The following is a 23,410-nucleotide window of genomic DNA, read 5'->3' on the forward strand; positions in this document are numbered from 1 at the left end:
CAATTAATATACACTTATTGAGAATGTTTTTACCAAAGACATGTAGCAGAATACATTTTGGCCTAAATTTATGAAGAAATTCTATTTTTTAATTTTTTTATATTGGATATGATTTATAACAGAAAGTTGAAAATATTGGGTTTTTGTTTTTATTTTTGGTCTTTTTTCATTTATATCACAAACAATGAAAAGCCCAGTGGTGATTACATAACACCAAAAGAAAGCTCTATTTGTGTGAAAAAAAATAATAAAAATGTTCGTTTGTGTACAGTGTTGCATGACTGTGCAGGTGCCAGTTAAAGTACTGCAGTGCTGAATAGTAAAATAATGCTCCGGTCATGAAGGGGGTAAAATCATCTGGAGCTCAAGTGGTTAAGGAACTCAGAGGTAAACAAAGTAATTCAGAACCAAGTCAAAGTAACTCAGAAACACCTGAAAGCACATTGCATTTAACTTGCTTCTTCTTGCTTGAGTCTGACATAAAGTGACTTAAAGTCAGAGGAGGGGAGCAAGGGGGGGGATGGGATAGAGAGGAGGAGTGGGGAGGGGCTACTTATTTTTTGGTTTGCCCCCTACCCTCCTCCTCTTCCTTCTCTTTTTTTTCCTTTCTCTTGCCCCGTCCAGTGGCCCTTTGGCTCGCCGCAGAATCTTGGAGTCCCTCATCAGTTTATACCCCCTGAGATGGATAAACAGGGGGGGTGTGGAGGGTAGAGCAGGCTGGCACTGCTGGTAGGTCCAGAGCAGGGGTGGACTGACAACTCATGGGGCCCCCGGGAAATAGGGGATCATGGGGCCCCTGTGTCTTTGCCCAAACTCAAAAAAGCCTATGAAAAAGGTACCAGGGGCATCTCATGGAGCCCCCTACTGACCCCCGGACTCAGTGCCAGAGTTTCCAAATGATCAGTCCGCCCCTGGTCCAGAGCTAGATTACTCGATAACTATAGATGTCATCTGTTCAGATGATTAGGAGGTGGTCATACGGTGAATTTCACCCCAATCAAGGAATTGCTAGGGGGGACCTTTCTAGTAAAATTCCTAGGCTTAAGGTAAGCCAAGGGGGGGGGAGGGGGGAGGAGATGAGGGTTGGGGAGGGGGATCAGAGATTATTGGTATTTAAACTATCTGTATCCAAATGGAAATGAGTGGAAGGGAATAGATCAAAATAATAGAGAATATGGTTGAGATTAAGTTTATGACCTATAACGTGAAAGGGCTAAACTCACCTAGGAAAAGACATAAGATACTTAGGGAAATATAACAATATTCGATAGATATTGTTTTTATCCAAGAAACCCATCTATCTAGAAATGTTAATGTGAAATTATATTCGAAGTATTATCGAACTTGGGTATAGGCTGATTCACCGGTAAAGGGAACAAAAGGAGTAGCAATTGGTCTATCAGCAAAAATTGACTTCCAATTGGAGGATAGAATGGAAGATTTGGAAGGTCGATTTTTGTTTATCAGGAGAAAATTGTAGGGTAAGGAATATACATTGGCTAACATATACTGCCCAAATAAAAATTCAGCGGGATTTCTGGAAGACACCATAAGGAAGCTTATGGAGTTTAACCTCCCTGGCGGTATTCCCGGGTGTAGCTTGGGGTGAAATTTCAGTACCAAAAGCGGTACCCCCGAGCTACACTCAGGCTTACCATGCGGCGTTGCTCAGGGATTTCCTGCAGCGCTTACCTTGTCCTTCGCTCCCACAATGTCCCTCCTGCAGCGTCCCTGGCCATCTCCTCTGGCCGATGCAAGCATTCGGCTTCCGTGTTCCGGTCCCTGTGACGTTGGGACGTATGGGGGCCGGAACCGGCGGCAAATTTAAAAATTTTAAAAACTGTCACTTTTTTGTAAACGAATATTACATAGCAAAACATTGCTGTTTCAAAGCATTTCACATACATTTGTCCCTAGTGCTTTGTCCTGTGCCCTGCCTGCATTTTGACTGTTCTTTCTACCTGGAAACTTAGAAAAGTCCATGGCGTCCAAAAAGCGTCCTTTTAGGTCAAAAGCGGTTTTAGACCAGCTAGAGAACAGCGATAGTAAATCAGAACCACTTGCAGAATTGAGTGATAATGATTTGTGGGGAAATTCGTCATCAGACACTGAAAATGATTTTGCGACTTTGCTCAGCGATGTGCGAACTTGGCGCTATATTTCAAATTTCAGTATTTTTGGTTTGATTATATTATTGAATTAAATTTATTATTATTATATTATTTTTTATGATTATTTATTAAATTATAATTTATGATTTTGTGTTTCAAGTTTTATCATATCTGGAATGTTTACTAGACACTTGTTTAGACAGATTTTAGTGAGTTATTCCTAAAAATGACAGGCCTACAATAAAAAAACTACATATTTCCATGGAAAATAATGTACCGCTTTCAGCACCAAAAATCTGAAATAATTATATCGCCAGGGAGGTTAAAAAGAGGAGCCTCGTGGTGGGGGGAAATTTTAATCTGTGTTTTGATCCTAGATGGGATGTCTCTACAGGGGGGAGGAGGGAAGGTGAAAGGAGTCTGAATTCGCTGAAGAGGTTATTATATAAATACCAGCTGGTAGATGTGTGGAGGATAAGTCATCCTAGAGAAATAGACTACACCTTCTTTTCCCAAGCCCATGGCTCCTATTCAAGGCTGGATTATATTATGGTAGAACATAGACAATTGGAGACAGTGAAGGTATCGAAGATAGAAGTAATGTCATTATCAGATCACGCCCCAGTTACGATGAGGCTTCAAATTGGGAGGGAGGAAGATAGATCATTGTCTTGGAAATTGAATGATTCACTTTTACAGAACCCGGAAGTTGAGAAGAGGATAAAAAAGGAAACTGAACAATTTTTTTTAGATAAATGAGACCGAGGGAATGTCTGAGGCAACGGTTTGGGAGTCACACAAAGCCTACATTAGAGGATTACTGATTGCTATAGGTATAGAGAAGAAGAAGGAAAGAGGGAAAAAAATAAAATAGGTTATAGAAGAACTACAAAAATTGAAACAAACGCACAAAAAGGGAAAGGGGATAGATAAGTTTCAGAGGATTATACAAAAAAGAGATGAGTTAAAAGAATTGATGGAACAGGACTCCAGGAGGATATTTAATAAAATGGCAAAAGAAAGATATCAGTGGGGAAATAAACCGGGAAAATATTTGATGAGAGGACTTAGGAATAAACAAGCCAAGCAAAGAACTTTATTGAAAAAAATTAGTGATGAAAATTGAGAGAATTTGTATAAAACATCAGATATAGCGAGGAGGTTTCAAAACTATTACAGAGACCTATATAACGTAAGGAAAGGTAAAGATTGGGGAAGTGTGGAGGAGGAGAGGAAAAGAAGACAGGACTACCTAAGTGAGGTGGACCTTACATGCGTGGCAAAGGAGAAGTTAGAAAATCTCGAAAGTCCCATTACCCCAAGTTAAATTAAGGAAGTCTTAAAAAGTACGAAAGTAGGTAAAAGCTCTGGGCCAGACGGGTATACGGTAAGATACTTGAAGAAATTTAAAGAGATATTGGTTCCCAAAATCTGTAAATACATGAATGCGATAGGAGAGGGATTGGAAATGAGGGAAGAATCCCTCAAGGCTTATATCAACCTCATTTTGAAGGAAGGGAAGGATAGCTCCCAATGTGCAAGTTATAGACCAATTTCGCTGGTAAATGTAGACACTAAATTGTACGCAAAGGTATTGGCAGTGAGGTTGAGGGATTTGATGCCTGATTGGGTGCATCTGGACCAGGTGGGGTTTATACCCGGTAGAGAGGGGAGGGACAATGGTTTGAGATCTTTGTTGTTGGTTCAAAAAGCTAAGAAGGGAAAAACACCTGTGATTCTGCTGTCGATAGACGCAGAAAAGGCATTTGACAGGGTTAACTTGGGGTTTATGTTTGATGTATTGGGGAAATTGGGAATGGGACCTAGAATAATGAATTGTATAAAAGGATTATATAAAAACCCATCTGCGGCGGTAAAAGTCAATGGAACCTTCTCTCAGTTTTTTGGGATGTTGAATGGAACAAGGCATGGTTGTCCTCTGTCCCCCATGCTGTTTGTGTTATCGTTGGAACCATTGCTGGAGAGGGTAAGGAGAAGTAAGGATTTAAGAGGGATAAAAATAGGAGATAGGGAGCACAAAGTCACTGCATATGCAGATGACATGATGTTCTATGTGGCCAACCCTAGTATTTCATTACCCAATTTAATGAAGGATCTCAAACAATATGGGGGGGTATCAAATTTGAAGATTAATCCGGTTAAATCGGAAATCCTAAACATCAATCTTATAGACTCAGAAAAGAGAAGGTTGCAAGGAACGTTCCCTTTTTCCTGGAAGAAAATTTTAATTGGATACCTTGGAATAAAATTAACAACATTGGTAAAAAGCTTATACCAAATGAGCTACATTCCCCTAATAAACGAGATAAAGATGAGTTGAAAAGACTAATAAAAGGAGGGGTCTCCTGGATCGGAAGAATTAATTTAATTAAGATGGTGATACTCCCTAAAATCTTGTATAAATTTCAAATGTTGCCGATATCATTGCCTGGAGTTTTTTTTGCAATAATCCGAAAGATGATTAGCAAGTTCAAGCAAATAAGAGGCCTAGGATTAGTTATAAAGTATTTTGCAGAGTAAAAGCAAATGGAGGTTTAGGGTTACCAAATATAAAGAATTATTACACAGCTGTAATTTTGTCACGGGTGATAGATTGGTTTTTTACCGTACAAAGGAAATGTTGGATAAGAATAGAAGAGGAATTAAGTAAAGTAAATTTAGATAAAGTGATTTGGATACCTCATGGGTTTCGCGCCCTGGATGTAGAGACAAGTGGATTGACATGGATAGTATTAAACACATGGGATAAATTACACAATAAGAAGAAATGGAAATTTAATTAATTATTGATACCCTTAGGGGGGCCAGATTTTTTTGCACCTGGAAATGTTAAAATAAGTGGGAGATGGATTAAAAATAAAAATGCACGGTTGAAAGATATTATAAAAGGGGGGAGATTAGACACGTTTCAGAATTTAAAGGAAAATAGGGATTTGTTTGTTAGGTTTGATGAGTGGAGGTATAATCAGTTATCACATTTTGTTGCAAATTTACCAAAACCACTGAGGGAGGGGGAAGATATGAATCCATTTGAAAAATTAATGAACACAGACATAAGTCTAAAACATATCACCTCAAAGATATATAGGATTCTCACGAATCTAGAGGAAGTAGAGTCCCCTGGGTATTGGGATAAATAGAAAAGGAATTAGGAATAAAATTAACCCCCAGCAAAGGAAAGGCATATGTAATTTAACACATAATGTAATAAACATGCGTATTGTTGAGATGAATTTTAAATGTCTGGCAAGATGGTATATAACACCAAGTGTTGTCCACAAGCAGATGGGGGGGTGTTCTCCATGGTGCTGGAGGGGTTGTAGAGAAAAGGGTAATATGGGACATATTTGGTGGAGTTGTCTGAGGATACAGGACTATTGGAAGGAAATAGCTTATTATATTCAAGAGATTTGCGGGGTAAATATCCAGGGAGACCCTCTGAAATGCTTATTCTGTTTCTCTGAGCCTAATGTAGGAACAGGTATGAATAAAATACTATATCATCTAATTAGCGCGGCAAAAGGTTTAATACCGAAGTTTTGGTTAGTAGCAGATGTTCCCAAGATGGCGGATTGGATAGATAGAGTGGAAGGTATTTTTAATATGGAAGAACTGAGATGTGTAGATGAGGATAAGATAGGATCGTTCAAAAAAGTATGGAATGTTTGGAGGCAATTTAAAAATTCAGAAATTTATGCTCAATTAATGAGAGCAAAAGAGGTAGCCTAAAATGTTATAGGAAAGTTAGATGAATAAAGAGATGGGAAAGGATATAGATAGAGAGAAGATTGTGATGTCTGGGGGGGAAGGGGTGGGTTAATTTGAAGTGTTTATTAATACAGGAAAATGGGAAATGCATATGCTGTATGAGAAAATGTTTTAACGATGTTTGTATAATTACTGAATAAAAAGATGAATAAAAAAAAAAGTAAATAAAAAAAAAAATAAAGTGACTTAAAGTGTTTGTAAACCTAAGACAGGCCATAGATTCATTTTTTTTTTCATTCAACCAGTAGGTTGAACAAAAAAAAAATTATTTGATTCCCTAGGCAACACACTCAGTGTTGATGGGGGATTCTGTCCTGCAGAGCTATTGTATTCTGACAGCAAGGAGAGTTTCCAATCATCAGAATACACTGATCAGTATTACCGGCTATAGCCGTCAGCACTGATCGAAAGTACCTTCCATTGTCAGGGTAAAATCACCCCCTGCCCATCCCAACTGCCTTGACTGATGGTGGCTTCCCCAGCCAATCACTCCTTCACTCCTCCTTGTGAAGCTGCCATGTCTCACTTTATACATGTCCAGCAGCAGATCCATGAATTGCTCAGGAATCAACGGCGTTCATGTGACCTGCACTTTACAAACCGGAAGAGGCAAGTCCTTACAGAAAAAAAAACAACATTAATTTAAAGTGAAGTGCTATATTTATTTATTCAAAAATGTTTTTGATGTTGCTAAAGTTCACAAGTACTTTAACCAGTACTTCCAAATAAGGTGAAACTAGTCACTGATTTCTTTTTTTTTTCCCCACATGGAGGTAATTGGAGATCGGCCACTTAGACACTCGATATTATCACATATAGGAGAGCAAAAAGTCTTTAGTCCCATGGAACCTCTTACTTAAATATGTGTGTGTATGTACATATATTATGAAGATATGAACCAAAAACAAATAAATTATGGTACTGGGTACTTTTCCCAGATAAAAACAGTACTTACTACATACTTACTTCTCACATACACGTCAATAAACTTGATTTTTATGACATCCTTGTTGTCAGGATCCTGGCATGAGTAGGTTCCACGAGGATCATTCCACACAGAGCCTAAATTCAGCAAGCAATTCTGAGATTCCTCATATTCCATAGGATTGCCTTCATATGACCATTTACATTTGGAATATGGACACCTCAAGCTTAGTTCATCATTGCTTTCTTGAACTGGGGAAAATAAAATAAAGATGATATATCTGTATTGAAAGTACTTAGGAAGACAAAACTCTTCCAGTATTATATTTAACAAAGCAAAAAGGGACCAGACAGGAGAAGTTGATTGTTAAGGTTTATATACACTGTAATACTGCAGCCTTGTTGCTACTCTCCATCTGAACCCTTCAAATGAAAGATTGCGGGAGCCAGATGAAACATTTAGGTGTAGATTCATCCATCTACGCTGTATAGAGTGGATGGCGGAACCTGTCAAGTCTAAGAGTGTATGGTCAGATTTAGTATAGGAGTTGGTGTAAAACCCCGGCCTTGTCTTACACTGGGAAACACACTGTTCACCATAGTTGGTGAAGTATTTATATACCTAATATTAAGTGTATACTTAAAGTGGACTTTTGGCTATACACCTAACCCCCTTACCCCTTTTCAGGTTACTCAGGTCCAGGCACGTGATCTTTACAGCGGCAGCCGCAAGGGAGAGGAAAGAGCTCTCAACAATGGGTAGTAAAGCCTGCAGTGGTGATATCAGCCATAGACTTCAATGGCTCATATGTTGTCAATGCTGCCTTGTCTCCTCTGAAGCCATGCTGGCTGTTCCTAGGAAGCCAGATCATGTGACCAGACTGAAAATAGGTAAGTAGATACCTATCTTTTTTACAAAGGTTAGTTAGCATGGGTGTTGGGGAAGGGGGGAGTTTTAAGGCTAGTTAGGTATGGCTGGAATTCAGCTTTAGTATATTAAATATATTGGATTACATACCTACTATATTGGATTGATGCTCCTCTGCACATATTTTGGGGACATTAGATTTTAATGATTAGGGGTTATGGATTTTTTCACAAACAATCAAATGAGAAACTTAAATTATTATTCTGGGAGAATTTATATTATGGTTCCAATTTGCCCTTATTTGGGATTCTTTTTCAAATCTGGCCTCTTATAACTGTACCAAGGCCATCAGACATGCATGATCTAATTACTCTTAGGCACAGGGACGCTGCTGACCCTTCTCAGGTACCAGGATCAGCTGACCACTCTCAGAAATCAGAATTGGGCAAAATGTCCTTTTTTTCATTTTGGTAAGGGAAGGTCAACTACCACCACTTTATTCTCAGGTGCCTCTCAGAAAATGTTTACGTTTGGGTAAACGTCCATAAATGTCCATAAATAAACTGATAACATATCTTGTTTTGCTGAAGACCATGATCCAGAAATGCACAAAGTATAAAATACAAAACATTGTTGAACATTGTCCATTTTCTTGAAAAAACAAAATCATATACACAGACGTGATCATTGAGAATGAACTGAGAATAAAAAGCAAATAACTAGAAGAATGCCAGAGCATTCCAAGACATCCACTAGATCCCAGGATTATGTTAGTCCTTATGTACATTTGGGTTGCCTACTGAACAGTGATCCGTGTTGGGTCACTCTTCTGAGGGCATTTGACAGGCAGGTAGACAGGAGGTATTATTTTGCCTCCTCACTGCCTGTTTAACCCCTTAGGCCCCACACCATCTCGCTGCAAATATATGCATCACATGTGGTTGCAGAGCAGAGCGCTCCCATTCAGTTATCTGCGATAGTAGAGATAATTTTTGCAGCACCACAATGCAAAGCATCATGGCTGCAGCATGTATACGCCCTTTTTCACTACCTTAGTGGTGTGGTTGGTGTAAAAATTCAACTAAACTGCGTGCTTTTATGCCTTCCCCCGCAACAACTGCAAGTGTAAATTAAACCTATGTGTCAAGGCCAAAACCTTTTTTTTCTAGTGTTAGATTTGAGTGGTGGAGCATAAGAACCCCTGTTAAGCTTTTATTACATTTTTATATTGCTTATTTATTTTAGAGCTTTCCCCACTTCCTGTCCTATTGACAAAGGTTTCACCTGACAGGAAATGAGGGATTATCTGTAAAAGGGACACAGACAGCAAATAAAATTCTTTAGGCTATGGTGACTGTTAAAGTGGAACTTTAGTCAGAAAATTAAATCCTGCTAGATCACTTCAGGCTGGCCACTTTAGCAGGTACAGCTATGTAAAACATTAAAAATAAGTGCCATACTGTTTAAAATCCAGTAATACACTCCCCCTGCTCTGCACATGCTCAATTGCTCTCTATTCTCGGCACTGTGCCTAAAATCAGAGCCACTAGTGGTCGATCAGCTGATAGCTTTAAGATTTACTGTTGCTGAAGAGGGAAGAAAGCAACAGGAATGACACAGACTGTGCTGATGGAACACAGATTAGGGACAAAGAAAAGCAGGAGAGGTGACAGGACAAACTCTGTTGACAGGGAGACACAAAAGAGTTAAACATACTGGGAGAGTGTCTTATCGTATCTCCCTGATTCTTTCTCTTTTCACCCACATGGGCAGCACCTAAAGCTTTTGTCAGCCTTCCTCTCTAGTTAGTCAAGGCATACAGTCAAGTTTGGAAATATACATATTTTAATTACAAAAAGTGACATTGTTTTGGAGACCAAGGAGAGGGGGAGAGTTTCTAGTAAGGAAGTGACTGCTCTGGGCTTCAACAAAATGGTGGCCTTCAGAAAGAAGAAATAGGAGCAATGCTGGAGGCAATATTCAGCACACACTAATTTTGGTAGCATAATTATTAACGTGGAATGAAGGATCTTTTGTTAAAGATCATTAATTATCAAACTGTTTGGGGCAAAGTTCAGTTGTAAGTACATATCTCTCTGGGGATACTTTGCTGGTTTTCTCTGTTTCGTGTTTCAGGTTACAAGCTGTCCACTGTTGCTGAGAAGATTTACCTCGGCTGCTGGGCAGGTCTTCAATCAGCGGAGTGCTGGATTGGTGACAAATCTTTCGGTGGGAAAATGGCTGGCCAATGAGTGTAACTTTTCACCTGTATATTCACTCTGTCTGTTAATGGTAAAACTGGTTCTGTTTGTATTAAAGATGAAAGTTTATTTTATAAGTAAAATTGCTTTAAACCCAATAAGGCTAGGGTGACATCTGTGCGGGTGGTGTCGCTGTGGGACCTGCACAAATACTGTCAGCCGCAACCACCCACACCAGAAATGCGGGACCCGTGACAGTCCAAAAAGTGTTCAATGAGGAATTCACATCCACCAATATTCATACCGAAGTCACTCTGAGTCTCCTGCCACCAGATGGACAAAATGCACACTCACCACAAGGATGTGCTGCCAGATGATAAGGAGCAAACAAGCATTCACATCCAATGTATAAGCATCAATCATTGTTTCTACAAGTCCCCACAGGTCGGGTCACCTCCTCTTTTGTCCTCCACTGGGGCAACACTCCACACTCATGAGACCACGCCACACACCTTTGGATCACCCTGGTGGCTTTCATGGATCTTAACCTGCTCCCTCTCCTTAGGCTCTTCATCCAGAGATGTGCATGCTGGAAATCACTCCCACTTACCCCTCTTAGGTCAGTACAAAGACATACTGCTCATGTGTTAGTAGTACACACCTGCAGCTTCTTTGCAGCATAACGGTCTCCTGGGGAAACACATTTCCTGTACATTCATATTTTTTTCTTGAAAAAAATTGATAGAATGTATCCATATATCACTAATTTTAAAAATGGTAAAGTTGGCATAATAAGATAAATGGCTGTCACTTCAGCATTCTTTTTTATCCTATAGTGATAAAGATGCTTCTTGATTTGATCATAATGGGGCAGCATGGTGGTTAAATGGCTAGCACTTCCACGTGGCAATACTAGTCGTTGGTTCAAATCCCAATCACAGCACCACCTGCCTGGAGTTTGCATGTTCCCCCTGTGCCTACGTGGGTTTCCTCCAGGTACTCAGACTTCCTCCCACACTCCAAAGACATGCTGGTAGGTTAATTGGCTCCTGTCTAAATTGGTCCTAGTATGAATGTAAATTAGGGACCTTAGATTGTACACCCCTTGAGGGTTAGGGACTGATGTGAATGTACAATATATATATATATATATATATATATATATATATGTAAAGCACTGTGTAAATTGATGGCACTATATAAGTACCTGAGATAAATAAATAATACTGTATATAGGACACAATATACTCTGGAACTTCCACTCATTAGGTATCAATTACTTGTAAATACTATAATATTCACTTACCTATAATTTGACCCACTTTAAAAGTGTCAGAATACAGAACCACAAGAGATGAAGGAAGGAAGAAAAAAAAAGATATTATTTTAATGCACATTTTACTACTATGATCTCAGAAATGTAATGACTGTCTATGTATTGCATGTTTGTACAGATGAGTGGAGAAGGAGACAGTGAGGTTTTGACAAATGAATTGTTTTCTTGAAAAAATAAAACATTTTGGTAAACACCACTAATTATTAATACCTGAGCTAGCCATAGAAGGATCAAAATTAAGCAGGGACCAGATGAATTTTTAATCCACGTGTAGCTGTTCCTGTGCGATAGCAGTTGATTGTTAGATTGACTGCTGTTGGATGGGAAGGTTGGAAAACTTTTTTACAATCCGTGGCTGCAGTTGCTGATCGGTGTATTCTCACAGCAAAGGAGTACCTCTGCCGCAATACAATGTCCTGATGGGGGTGATTCTCCCATCCACCTCGCTTGTGTGGCTAGAGGAAACTGTTTATTGTTTTTTATTCAGCCCTCTGGCTCAATAAAACAAAATCATCTATGACCAACTTAAAGTGGTTGTAAAGGCTCAAGGTTTTTTTACCTTCATGCATTCTGTGAATGAATGCAAAAAACCTTCTGTGTGCAGTAGCCCCCTCAGCCCCCCCACCCAAATATTTACCTGAGCCCCATCGTGATCCAACAATTTGCATGAGAGCCTCAGGTCTCCGGGGACTCTCCTTCCTCTTTGGCAATTGGCTCCCACTGCTCTCAGTCACAGCCAGTGAGCCAATAAGGATAGAGAGAGGGCAAAGCTGAGCCGCGTGAATGTGTGAATGGACCGGCAAAGCACCGACTCAGGAGTGAGCCTGCTTGGGTGCCCCCATAGCCAGCAGCTTGCTCTGTGGGCATTCGGCAGGATGGAGGAGCCAAGAACACCAGCAGGGGTCCTGAGAAGAGGAGGATCAGGACTGCTCTGTGCAAAACCACTGCACAGAGCAAGTAACCATAACATGTTTGTTATTATTTAAAAAATTGCCCTTAATATCACTTTAACATTTTTTGTTCCAGTGGTGCTCAAATGACAACTGTGGGTATAGGATTGTATATATGAGAGTGTATGTATATACACTATATTGCGAAAAGTATTGGGACACCTCTCCAAATCATAAGATTCAGGTGTTCCAATCACCTTCATGGCCACAGGTGTATAAAATCAAGCACCTAGGCATGCAGACTGTTTCTACAAACATTTGTGAATGGGTCACTCTCAGGAAGTGCATGTAAAAGCAGGTGTCCCAATACTTTTGCCAATATAGTATACAATACCTGTGTGTATATATATATATATATATATATATATATATATATATATATATATGTGTGTGTGTGTGGTTAATGGTTGAACTAGATGGACATGTGTCTTTTTTTCAACCAGACTAACTATGTAACCTAAGAGACAGCCTTCAGTGCTCTAGTGTTCTATATGCGACCACATTACAGATCAAGGTTTTTTACTGCAATTATTTTTATTTCATTTTGTCACCCATAGATCTTAGGAACATATTTTTAAAGCACTGAATGTGACATTCACCAAAAATTCTCTGAAGCTGAATCAATTACTGTCATTTTAAACACATGCACCAAGAAGATTCATCTGCAGCGAATGTTTGATAACTGTCACATTCACTGCTTTAGAAATATCCCCCTTACAGTGAATGAAAAAAGAAAACAAGTCAGACCTTAATAAGGTAATAGTGCTTCCCTGCATTACTGGTGTACTTTTCACTGATTCTACTGTACACCTTGAAGTAAACGTTTTTAGTTTGCATTTTCTGCATTCTAATGTAGCAAGATTACCGGTACATCCATTACAAGGTAAATGGTGTAGCATCTGTGTGCAGGTTGTTGGAAGCATAAATAACCTGGTTGATCAAATGTTGTGCGCAAGTCCACAGCAGTAACATTGAAAGTGTTTGTTTGTAGGCAGGGAGAAATCCATTCCAATACATTTTTTGCAGAATGATTCAAATTCAGAGAAAACCAACGGTCAAGTTTAGCAACTTTATGCATGCATTTTATATAACCAGGGATCAATTGGGCCACTAAATTCATGCCATTGAATTTCAACTGACATCTACAAGACCTATAAATGGCCATCCTACTTATCTATTGGTGAAGGAGTTTGTATTAACCTCCTGCGATGCTCCCGCCATTCCCAGATCCCTCCTCCCTAATCTATTCCTTATCCTTCCTTTTTCAATCTCTTCTTGCGTCACCTCTCTTCACATTTGTTATTTGTATGCCTCTGGATTTTACACTTCGGTCCTGAGGTCATGCATTGATAACACATATTTTGGTGCCTTGGATGTTAGACCTGTTCATGGGTATATCTGACCCACTGATTTAAAAAATGGCACCAATTTTGCTCAATTTACAAAAATGAAACGCTATGAGTGGCAATATAAACACGCAACTCCTATATAATTATAACTATATTACAGTTAATAACTTACACTTTATAACCCAATGTTTCCGATGTAAAATTAGAGTTGGAAGTACATACTGTAAACACTCTTACTATATCTGCTAACATGTATGCAAAAACACAAACTAGGTAACAGAAGTACAAGTTGATCAGCGAGATCTTTTTAAACATTGACTAAAAAATGTAATAAATTCAACCATATCTAAGAAACTAGAGCTGATACAGTCTAGCCAATGCAATTTTCTGAATTAGCGCTCCAAATACCCCAAGAACAGGTCTAAAAAGCAAGGCACCAAGAATAAGTTTTTTTTTTGGGCTGTGTATTCTCTCTTTCTACCTTTTTACCTATGTCTTTTACTGTCTGTGTGTTTGTTGTTTTGAGAAAACAAAAATTATTGAACAGAAATTCAGAGAAAGCCATGTTGTATGCTAAAGGTGGCAATAGCTAGATCAAAATTCACTGGGTTCTGCAGGGACCAGCTGAATTTCGAACCATGCTTTGCCACTGCCGCTCAACAGACGTCGATCTATTGATGGCTGAACAAAAAAACTGAACCATGTATGGCCAGTTTTAGTCATTAAGACCAAAACAGAGGCTTTTCTATACTACTGAAAAAAAGAGGGGCAAAAAATCACCCAGATTAAAATGTTTTGGGGCTTATACTGTAATTTCATAAAAATTGGTAAAGTTATTTTTTTCCTCCATGCATCGTTTTTGATGACAGTGTGAAGTACAGGTAAACATAGAAACCAGTAATTTCTTTAAAAATGACATCAGATTCTCTAATTCACTTAATGATCTACTTAAACAAAGTCTAAAGAATTGTGAAAGGAAGAATCCTGTTAAAGGAGTTGTGAGAACGGATGTATGCGATACAAAAAAATCTCAAAAATAAACTTGAGCAAAGACTAAAGCTGACCATACAAATCTTTAGCTTAACTAGTGAAAGCAGCGCAACAGAAAGAAAATACTAAAGTGGCATGAAATAATATGCAATTAAATACATGTGCTATAACATATAAATAAATAAAAATCAATACATTCATCTGTGAAAATCTAATTCATCAAACAAATAAAATGATTCATATAAGTCCACCAAAAAAATATTATATAAAATGTATAGTTAAATAGAAAGTCCTTCTGATTCACTGAATCACCACATGAATAAATAAGATTACTTCCACATGTGCCAAAAAATAACTTCACTCCAGTGCCACCACGTGCTCCAGAGAAAAACTTCCCCCAATTCAGTGGTACTCACCAAATGTCATGGCCCATCTTAACTTGATAGGCAATCGTGCTTGCTTGGTGAGTGTCAAACATAATAATGATCCTCAATTACTTAGCCCCTCTGCCATTACAGGCTGAGGGAATGGTAGAACATCCTCTAAATTAATAATCAAGTGGCAGCGAACACCACTGGAACCAAAGGTGTCCAGATGAAGAAACGTTGCTCGAACCAATATTTTCTGGTGGACTTGAGGAATTTTATTTGTTTGATGAATTGGACTTTCACTTTCATGCTTTGCTGGGTTTTTTTTGTCTTCTTTTTTTTGGATCAACTGTAAGTATAGGATCATAACTTCTTTTTTTTTTTAATGGTTGAACTGGATGGACTTTTGTCTTTTTTCAGCTAGACTAACTATGTAACTATGATGAAATGTATTGATTTTTAAAATGTATTTATATGTTATAGCACATGTATTTCATTGCAAATTATTTTATAGAACTTTAGTGTTTTTTTTTCTGCTGTGCTGCTTTCACTAGTTAAGTTAAAGATTTTTTAGGTGTTTATTGGTATATTCACTATTTAAAGCAGCAGCAATATACACGCTTTCTTTCACATACATATTTGATCTGTCAAGTATTTGCTATTCACAGATCGAGTTGACAGGCACTTTAAGCCACTTTTTGGAGTGTGGTTTGCGCGGTGATTATAATATTAATAAAGCTGACTAAAGATTCCCTCATCAGCATAGTTAGGGTTGATGGGGAATCAATCCCGCAGAACTATTGTGTTCTCCCAGCTGAAGGGCGTGAGAGCCATCCCTGCCAGGAGAAGGCAGCTATAGCTGCTGGCAATAATCACAAGAAAAATACCCAAGTTGTACAATAATAAAATTGGGCAAAAATCAGCCTGCCTATAGAGGTTTTGAATCTTGGTTGGCTTCGAGATTTGAACCAGCTATGGCCAGATTAAGTGTTTTTGATACTCTGGATGATAGGAACATTACTGCAAAGGCAAACTGGGGAACTTGGTAGAAGAATTAGGACACTCAGTATGAAAAGATCTGGGGCACGTGCGATGGATACAAGGATCTAGCAATGCCCCTGGGCTAAAATATTCTATGTCAGAGTTGTGGGGTATATTGAAATAATGAAAGCAAGAGGGTGTACAATTACTAATACCACTGCACATAAACTATACTCAACCTTTTCTGAATAATTCATCATTTTAATCTGTACATTTACAGTTTTTTGTTGGATCAAAATGAATAGAATGTCTTCATACATCATTTATTTTACAAATGCTAGAGTTAGAGGTCTATTTATTATTTCACAGAAGAGTCACACAACTTTCCCCCAGGATTCTCACCTTTTTTCCAATTAAACCAAGGTAGAAAAAGGCATGAGTTTTGGGGGAAAACTGTGTGAATCTTTGATGGAAGAAGTTATAAATAGACCTCTTAGTGTAGTAAGAGAAATCAATGTCAATTCACATAACGTTCACACAGGACTCACACATTTTTCCAATTAAACCCATGTATAAAAATGCATGAATCTTGGGGAGAAATTGCGTGAATCTTAGATGGAAGAAGTTATAAATAGACCCCTCAGTGTAGTAAGAGAAATTGATGTCAATTCACATAACTTTCACACAGGATTCACACATTTTTCCAGTTAAACCCATGTATAAAAATGCACGAATCTTGGGGGGAAAACTGTGTGAATCTTGAATGGAAGAAGTTATAAATAGATCCCTCAGTGTAGCAAGAGAAATTGATATCGCTGATACACTCTAGAATTTCATCTTTTGACGTAAAATAATAGGTCACAATCTGGAAGCAGTAGTCTTATAAAAAGGATAAGGATATTTCTAGATTTGACCACAAGCATTTCTTTAGTTACCTAAAAATATACAGTAAGATAATAATCACTTACCGTCTTTGTTGTCTTTGAAAATTGGAATAGAAGTCAATAACCACAAGAGATGAAGAGGGGGAGAAAAAAATATTATTTTAATACACATTTTACTTCAAAGATATGCTATGCGGTGCTGTGGTTGTCTATGTATGTCTGTTTGCTGGGGAATGAGATTATAATTCTTTACCATTTGCTTCATCATAATGTTGAATAAGCTACTGTACAACTTATTTTGTTTTCTTTAAAAAATTTTACAATTTTGTTAAAAACAACACAAACATTAATACTAACATTGTCTATTCCTTTTGAGCACTCAAGAAGCCTAAAAGGCATTGTTCACCCCTTCATTGTTCCATACACAACCTCCTAACAGCTCAAGTATTTTGCTGAAATTACAATTATCTGATCTCATCTTTAGTGTAAATAAACAAGAGAAAGTACAAATCAGACCCTACCTGACCATGCGTTGTATCTGTAGCTATACAATTTCTGTTGAATTGTTTTAGAATTTTCTGTTCTGTGCCTTCAACGTTGTACACAGACTCTCATTTGTCGCCACTTCTCCTGTACGTGTCTATGCATCTTCTTATTAACATTTTACAATAAAATGTTAAACAAAAAATCAGACCCTTCTCAGACATAGTGCTAGCTGAGGTCCATCAGTCTAATTACACTTAATTGCAGGTTACTAGCAATAAACCCCCCAAGATTTAAAAAAACAAAAAACCCCAAAACATGTTACATTATTCAAATCACATTTCAAGCTGTCAAAATGTAATCTTTGCAGTTAGTATAACTTTTTAGTCTTTTATTCTAATCATATTCTCTACTGCAATTAATTGCATCATTAAAGTAGAAAAGGTCTGCTGGACTTCAGGGGCCAATTATACTATGGCTGTAGACATTGTTTTTAAATATTTAAATACTAAGTAATACAAATGGATTGTATTGTGGTGCACATACATACCTTCAGAGGCAATGCCTGTAAATGCCAAGGTAAAAATGACCCAGCAAAGGGCAATCTTAGGATATACCATTCTGTTTGGGTGATGAGTTCAGTTTTTAGGAGGACTTGTATATGGTGTGCATGCACAGATCAAACTGCAGAGTTTACAGTTTAGTGTCATGAGGGTTTTTTTTCCATTGCATCAAACCACAACCTTCCTGTGCTTTGTTCTTCCTCAGGTTAAAGTATCACCAACAGAGTCATACAACAAAATAAATGGCAACCCAGCCATCTCTATAGGTAGTCATAATCATCAGTGATTTTCCCCTTTTTTTCATCCTGTCTTTAAGTGCGGCCACAATTCTCACTTATTTACTGCACTACATACTGTATAGTATTGTTTAAAGTGTAACTCCAGTCAAAGTTTGTTTTTTTTAAAGAGGCACTGTCACCTTTGTAAAGTATGTATACTTACCTTACTGGTGCTCCTTTACTGCTCCTCCCTCCACTGCAGCCTAATAAAATACTCAGAGGATGTGAGATCCTTCCATGTGACAGTGTTTGGGTCTAGCAGCCAATCCCTAGGCCCATGCATTGTCACATGACAGCGGGGGGTTATGTCACCACTCCCCCTATCCTCTGACATAGGGGACATCTTGGATTTTAGTGGTAGCTGCAGTTGAAACAGGAGCTGCAGGGGAGTGCTAGTAATTTGAGCACATGAGACTTACATGATTTTTTTTTTTGTTCAACCAAAGGGTTGAACAAAAAAATGAGCCTTACATTTGATGTGGATGGGGGAATCCTCCCTGCTGAGTTATTGTGTTCTGATAGCTGGGAAACTTCCCCGTCATCACATTACAATGATCAGTGTTGCCAGCTATAGCCGACAAAACGCGTTAGGGCATTGTCAGCCCACGCTTGTCAGTCAGCAGGAAGTAGCACTGTCCAGCAGTGGGAGGTTTATGGTATGTGGCCACATGCAAACACTGGGACCTTAGCTGGGAAAAGTGAGACACTTTGCACTTCTAAATTTGTACATGATTGTTATTATTTGTTTTTATATGAGTGCATAGGCTTTTTAATAAAAAATAGCAAGTTGTTTTTTATGGGATTACCCTTTGTGGGTTTTTATTACTTTCCAGCATGCGTGTATTGTATATTCCTGCTGTCCTGTGCTATTGTGAAAACTGGGAGGACAGCTGAAAGGGAAGAGCGGTAATCCATCCATGCATCCGCCTGCATGATATTTTTAATGCAACTGCTGGGGCATGCAAATTGTCTCTGTTGGGTAAACAAGGAGGAAAGCTGAGCCGGGGAAGCTGTAACTCATCCATCCAATAGTGTGGTGCGCTAATGCTCATTTGCCCAACTTACAACTGCTGGGCAATCAAAGTTGGTGAGTTTATGTCCAATGCTAGGTGGTGGACTGCACGTCAGTGGTGAACACACGGTTAAATAAAGAGAGGTTCACAATTTTGTTTGGAGTTATTAGTATTTGAAGAAGAGATATGGACCGTTTATCACTAAAAGACACTTTCTTATTTGTTTTTACCTATTGGATACATTGTTATACATAATTATTTTTTTTTGACAATGGTAGAAATACTGTTTCTGAGCATTGCATTCTGAAGGGAATAGCCGTTCTTATATCATTAGTCTGTTTTTTTTTTCTTTATTACTGCTGCTTAATTTGATTTATCATGGTATATTGCCTAAGGAGGTATACATTGATATATTTAAACGCAGACTGGGATTTTATATACTGTACATATGTCATGCATAATATAAAATATTCTTGGATCAAATTCTACATACATTGTTAATGGTAAATTATATATACAAGGAAATATAAGTCACATATACCGTATGTAAACTGTAGGACAGCATATTATTGGCCCTGGGTGGGCCACTTCTTTCACCTTTACGTTTACCGGGTGCAACTTACCATTCGATATGCCGCGCCATGTGAGTTGAAAAACGCAAGGCAAGTCACACCCTATTGTCTGCAATTACAGCGGTCATATCAGCATGATTACGACTTGGTCGGAGCTGCACCGATTTCTAAAGTAGTGCTTGCACTATTTCAGGTGAGACTTGCATAGACATCTGTGTCTTGCAAGCCGCAAATGTCTTGCAAGTCGTACCTCAAGTCAGAACACCATCTGACTTTGAAAATGGTTTCAAAGTCGGATCATTGTGACCGGGGTGTTATACAATTGGCATTGCTATAGTAACACTCCAGTTAGCGTCTACATTCAGGAGACCTTTATTATTTTTCATGATACAAATATTAAAAATTTAGTGTATAAAACTATGGAACGATACTTGCCACCACCTGCCAACTCCCTAGCAATACACACTAAACTGAGCAAGTACATATGGCTATGGGTTAAGTCTGTCTTATCATGTGGACATTTGAACAAGAGGAGGGGCAGAGAAAACAGGATCAAACAGTCTTTTTACACAATGCAGACGATTAACCCCTTAGGTTCCACAGTGAGTATAACAAGCATGCTTTATTGCATACATGGGTAAAAAGCAGAAATATGAGCGCTATCAGAAATTGAATGTAGCGGCTAGGACACAAAAGGTAACCAAGCAACACCTTCAGTATAACATATAAAAGAAGAAGTGCTGCGCTAAAACCAAGTGACAAACTGAGTAAAAAAAATATAAAGTGGATAATACAATGTATATAAAATAGATATAATATGAAGTTCCTGTCACTATTAGTGACTAACTGAATAGATAATACTCCCAAAATACGTAAAGCCCATGTGATCGTATAAATGCGTGGGGGACTTGATCCGTAGTGGTAGAAACAGGTAGAGTGAATGAATGAATTGCGCACTCACCAGAGGTGCGTAAGTATTACGCCTTTGAGATATGCCTGTCTCACCAGGTGTGCACGGGGTCATCAGTAAACATACAAGGGTCAGGATCCTATACGCCTTCTGGTCACGTCTCAGGAATGGCACTCAGATGCGTAACACGTTGGAAGGTCCCTTTAGGATGCAGGTTCTGCGGGTGAAGGCTCTCAATAAAGAGAGCCAAGTAAGGGACACCACATAGCGTGATACCGTAGGGATATTTTATTCACAAGTAAGTGCATACAGATCAGTTAAACGTGTTGCAAAAGCGTAAGGTAAAAACACTGACCATATAAAATTCAATACATGGTGGCCACTTGTGGTGGTTAAACGTCCAGCTGTAGCCCCACTGACGCGTTTCGAGCGAAGCTCATCATCATAGGGTGCAGGGCTTACAGTCAGGACGTTGTACTGCTCTTATTTATATTTGAAAATGGCACCCGTAATGATCGTGGGAGCCATTTTGCCGGCTATTCGCGCATGCGTGATGTGTCAGCACCATTTTGCCGTGGATCACAAAGGCAATAGGAAGGGAGCAGACAGTGATGTCTCATCGCGTGTGGGTGCGTGCGCATACAGCGGGCTACAATGTCATTCTATATGACAGACGGACGAGACAAACGTGTCTCGAGTATGGGCATATGGCTGGCGCCTATTTCTTGGTGGTGGACAAAGTAAATGTTCCAGGGATGGAACTGCAAAATAGGTGCAGGAAAGAAAGCACCTATATGATGAAACTGATAGTAAAATGATAAACACTAATATGGATATTCAGGAGAAGTGAAATGCACAAATGGAACCCTCAGGGGGTCAAATAATTATTCAATGAGATAAATGAAAATGAATGGATAGGCATATGAATTTTGTGAATAACTTCAAGTATAGGATGTCACCATGAAATTAAAAATGAATAATATATAGGTCAGTTTATAAAACAAAAATACATAAAAATACATCAAATATAAATAAAATGCCATGACGGAATAAACAAATGAAAAAGAAACATGATGAATATAAAACAGATATAAATATACATATACTGTTTATATATGATATATACAGAATATACACACATCTATATAGTATAAGCATAAAAAAGGGGAGAGATGCTTGTGAGGTGTTATAAACAATAAAAGTAAAAAAGGCGTTGCAATACAATAATAAAAGGACCGTTGCAAAAAAGGATCAAATACAACGTTACAAAAAAGATCCCATAAAACGTTGCAAAACAGAGAGGACCAGTTGGGTGGTCATAAAATTATACATATGAAAAAAACAAATAAATGTGTAAAAACACAGACATAAAAACCAAATAACGGTAGAAACAACGTATAATGTATAAAGATATAAAAAGTATTAAAAAAAAATAGGAATAAAATAAAATAAACTCGGAATAAAATATGGTGGAAAAAACAGGATATGATAAAACAACCTCATAAAACAAATACTAGCTGTTGTCTATAAAACAGTTTAAATCAAAATCAATATTTAACCCTTTAGGGTGCAGGGAACTGAGCTCATAAATCCATCTTGATTCTAATTGCGACACAGATCTCTTGTTATTAGACCCTCTCCAGTGGGTGTTAATAATACCTATACCCATAAAAATAAAAGAGGAAGGGTCTTTATTGTGTCGCTTTTTATAGTGATGTGATATGGAATGTTCCTTATACCCCTTTTTTATATTACTAACATGTTCCCTGAGTATTTCTTTCAAACACCTTGTTGTGCGTCCTACATATTGTAATTTGCAAGGACACTGGAGAAGATAGACCACATTTTTGCTAGTGCATGTGATGAAATCATCTATAGTATAAGTGGTACCCTTAGCAGTAGAATTGAAATTGTGGCATTTCTTTGTGAATTTGCTGCATCTGCAAATGACACATTTTCTGCAAGGGTAAAAGCCTTTTAGGTTAGGAAATAGTATAGTATTTTTGGGAGGATCAATAATGTTGGGAGATATTTTATTCCTGAGAGAAGTAGCTCTTCTAAATGTAATCTCGGGTTTTTCAGGTAATAAAGTGCCAAGCACAGGGTCAGACTTCAACATTTTTCAATTATTGTTGATTATTTTAGTTATTGCTTTATGTTGGATTGAAAAACCCGTAACCCGAATTTTATATGGTCAGTGTTTTTACCTTACGCTTTTGCAACACGTTTAACCGATCTGTATGCACTTACTTGTGAATAAAATATCTCTACGGTATCATGCTATGTGGTGTCCCTTACTTGGCTCTCTTTATTGAGAGCCTTCACCCGCAGAACCTGCATCCTAAAGGGGCCTTCCAACGTGTTAAGCATCTGAGTGCCATTCCTGAGACGTGACCAGAAGGCGTATAGGATCCTGACCCTTGTATGTTTACTGATGACCCCGTGCACACCTGGTGAGACAGGCATATCTCAAAGGTGTAATACTTACGCACTTCTGGTGAGTGCGCAATTCATTCATTCACTCTACCTGTTTCCACCACTACAAATTAAGTCCCCCACGCATTTATACGAAAACATTTGACCCTCACATGGGCTTTATGTATTTTGGGACTATTACGTTTGCAGCCCACACTACCTCTTGGCCACCACTGGAGGGAGACTTCACTCCAATCCAGATGGCTAACCACACACACAGGCAGATACATACAATCTGGTGCACTGATTAGAGTTGAGGAGCAGCTTAGCAATCACACACCCTTCTAGGATCCTACAGCTGGACCTCATTAGAAGGAAGTGGGCGTGGTTGTTGCAGACTGGTGTGTGTGTGGACTGTCCTGAGC

The 23,410-nt window shown here is 38.4% G+C and overlaps 1 protein-coding gene across 1 annotated transcript in view; it reads right to left on the bottom strand.

The window, feature by feature from the left end:
- Window positions 1–17,933, bottom strand: part of LOC149441460 (T-cell surface glycoprotein CD3 gamma chain-like) — a 63,485-nt gene extending 45,552 nt beyond the window's left edge. Inside the window, exons 1-4 of the mRNA XM_089657317.1 lie at window positions 17,785–17,933; window positions 16,836–16,847; window positions 11,200–11,214; window positions 6,867–7,076 (exon numbers count right to left, since the gene is read on the bottom strand). Coding sequence (XP_089513443.1) covers window positions 6,867–7,076; window positions 11,200–11,214; window positions 16,836–16,847; window positions 17,785–17,854 — 307 coding nt within the window. The 5' untranslated portion in view covers window positions 17,855–17,933. The remainder of the gene's footprint in view (window positions 1–6,866; window positions 7,077–11,199; window positions 11,215–16,835; window positions 16,848–17,784) is intronic.
- Window positions 17,934–23,410: the final 5,477 nt, after the last annotated feature.

This window comes from Staurois parvus, unplaced genomic scaffold (genome assembly GCF_062004578.1).
Source record: "Staurois parvus isolate SC_StPar_1 unplaced genomic scaffold, SC_StPar_1.0 ptg000981l, whole genome shotgun sequence".
Taxonomy (NCBI): Eukaryota; Metazoa; Chordata; class Amphibia; order Anura; family Ranidae; genus Staurois; species Staurois parvus.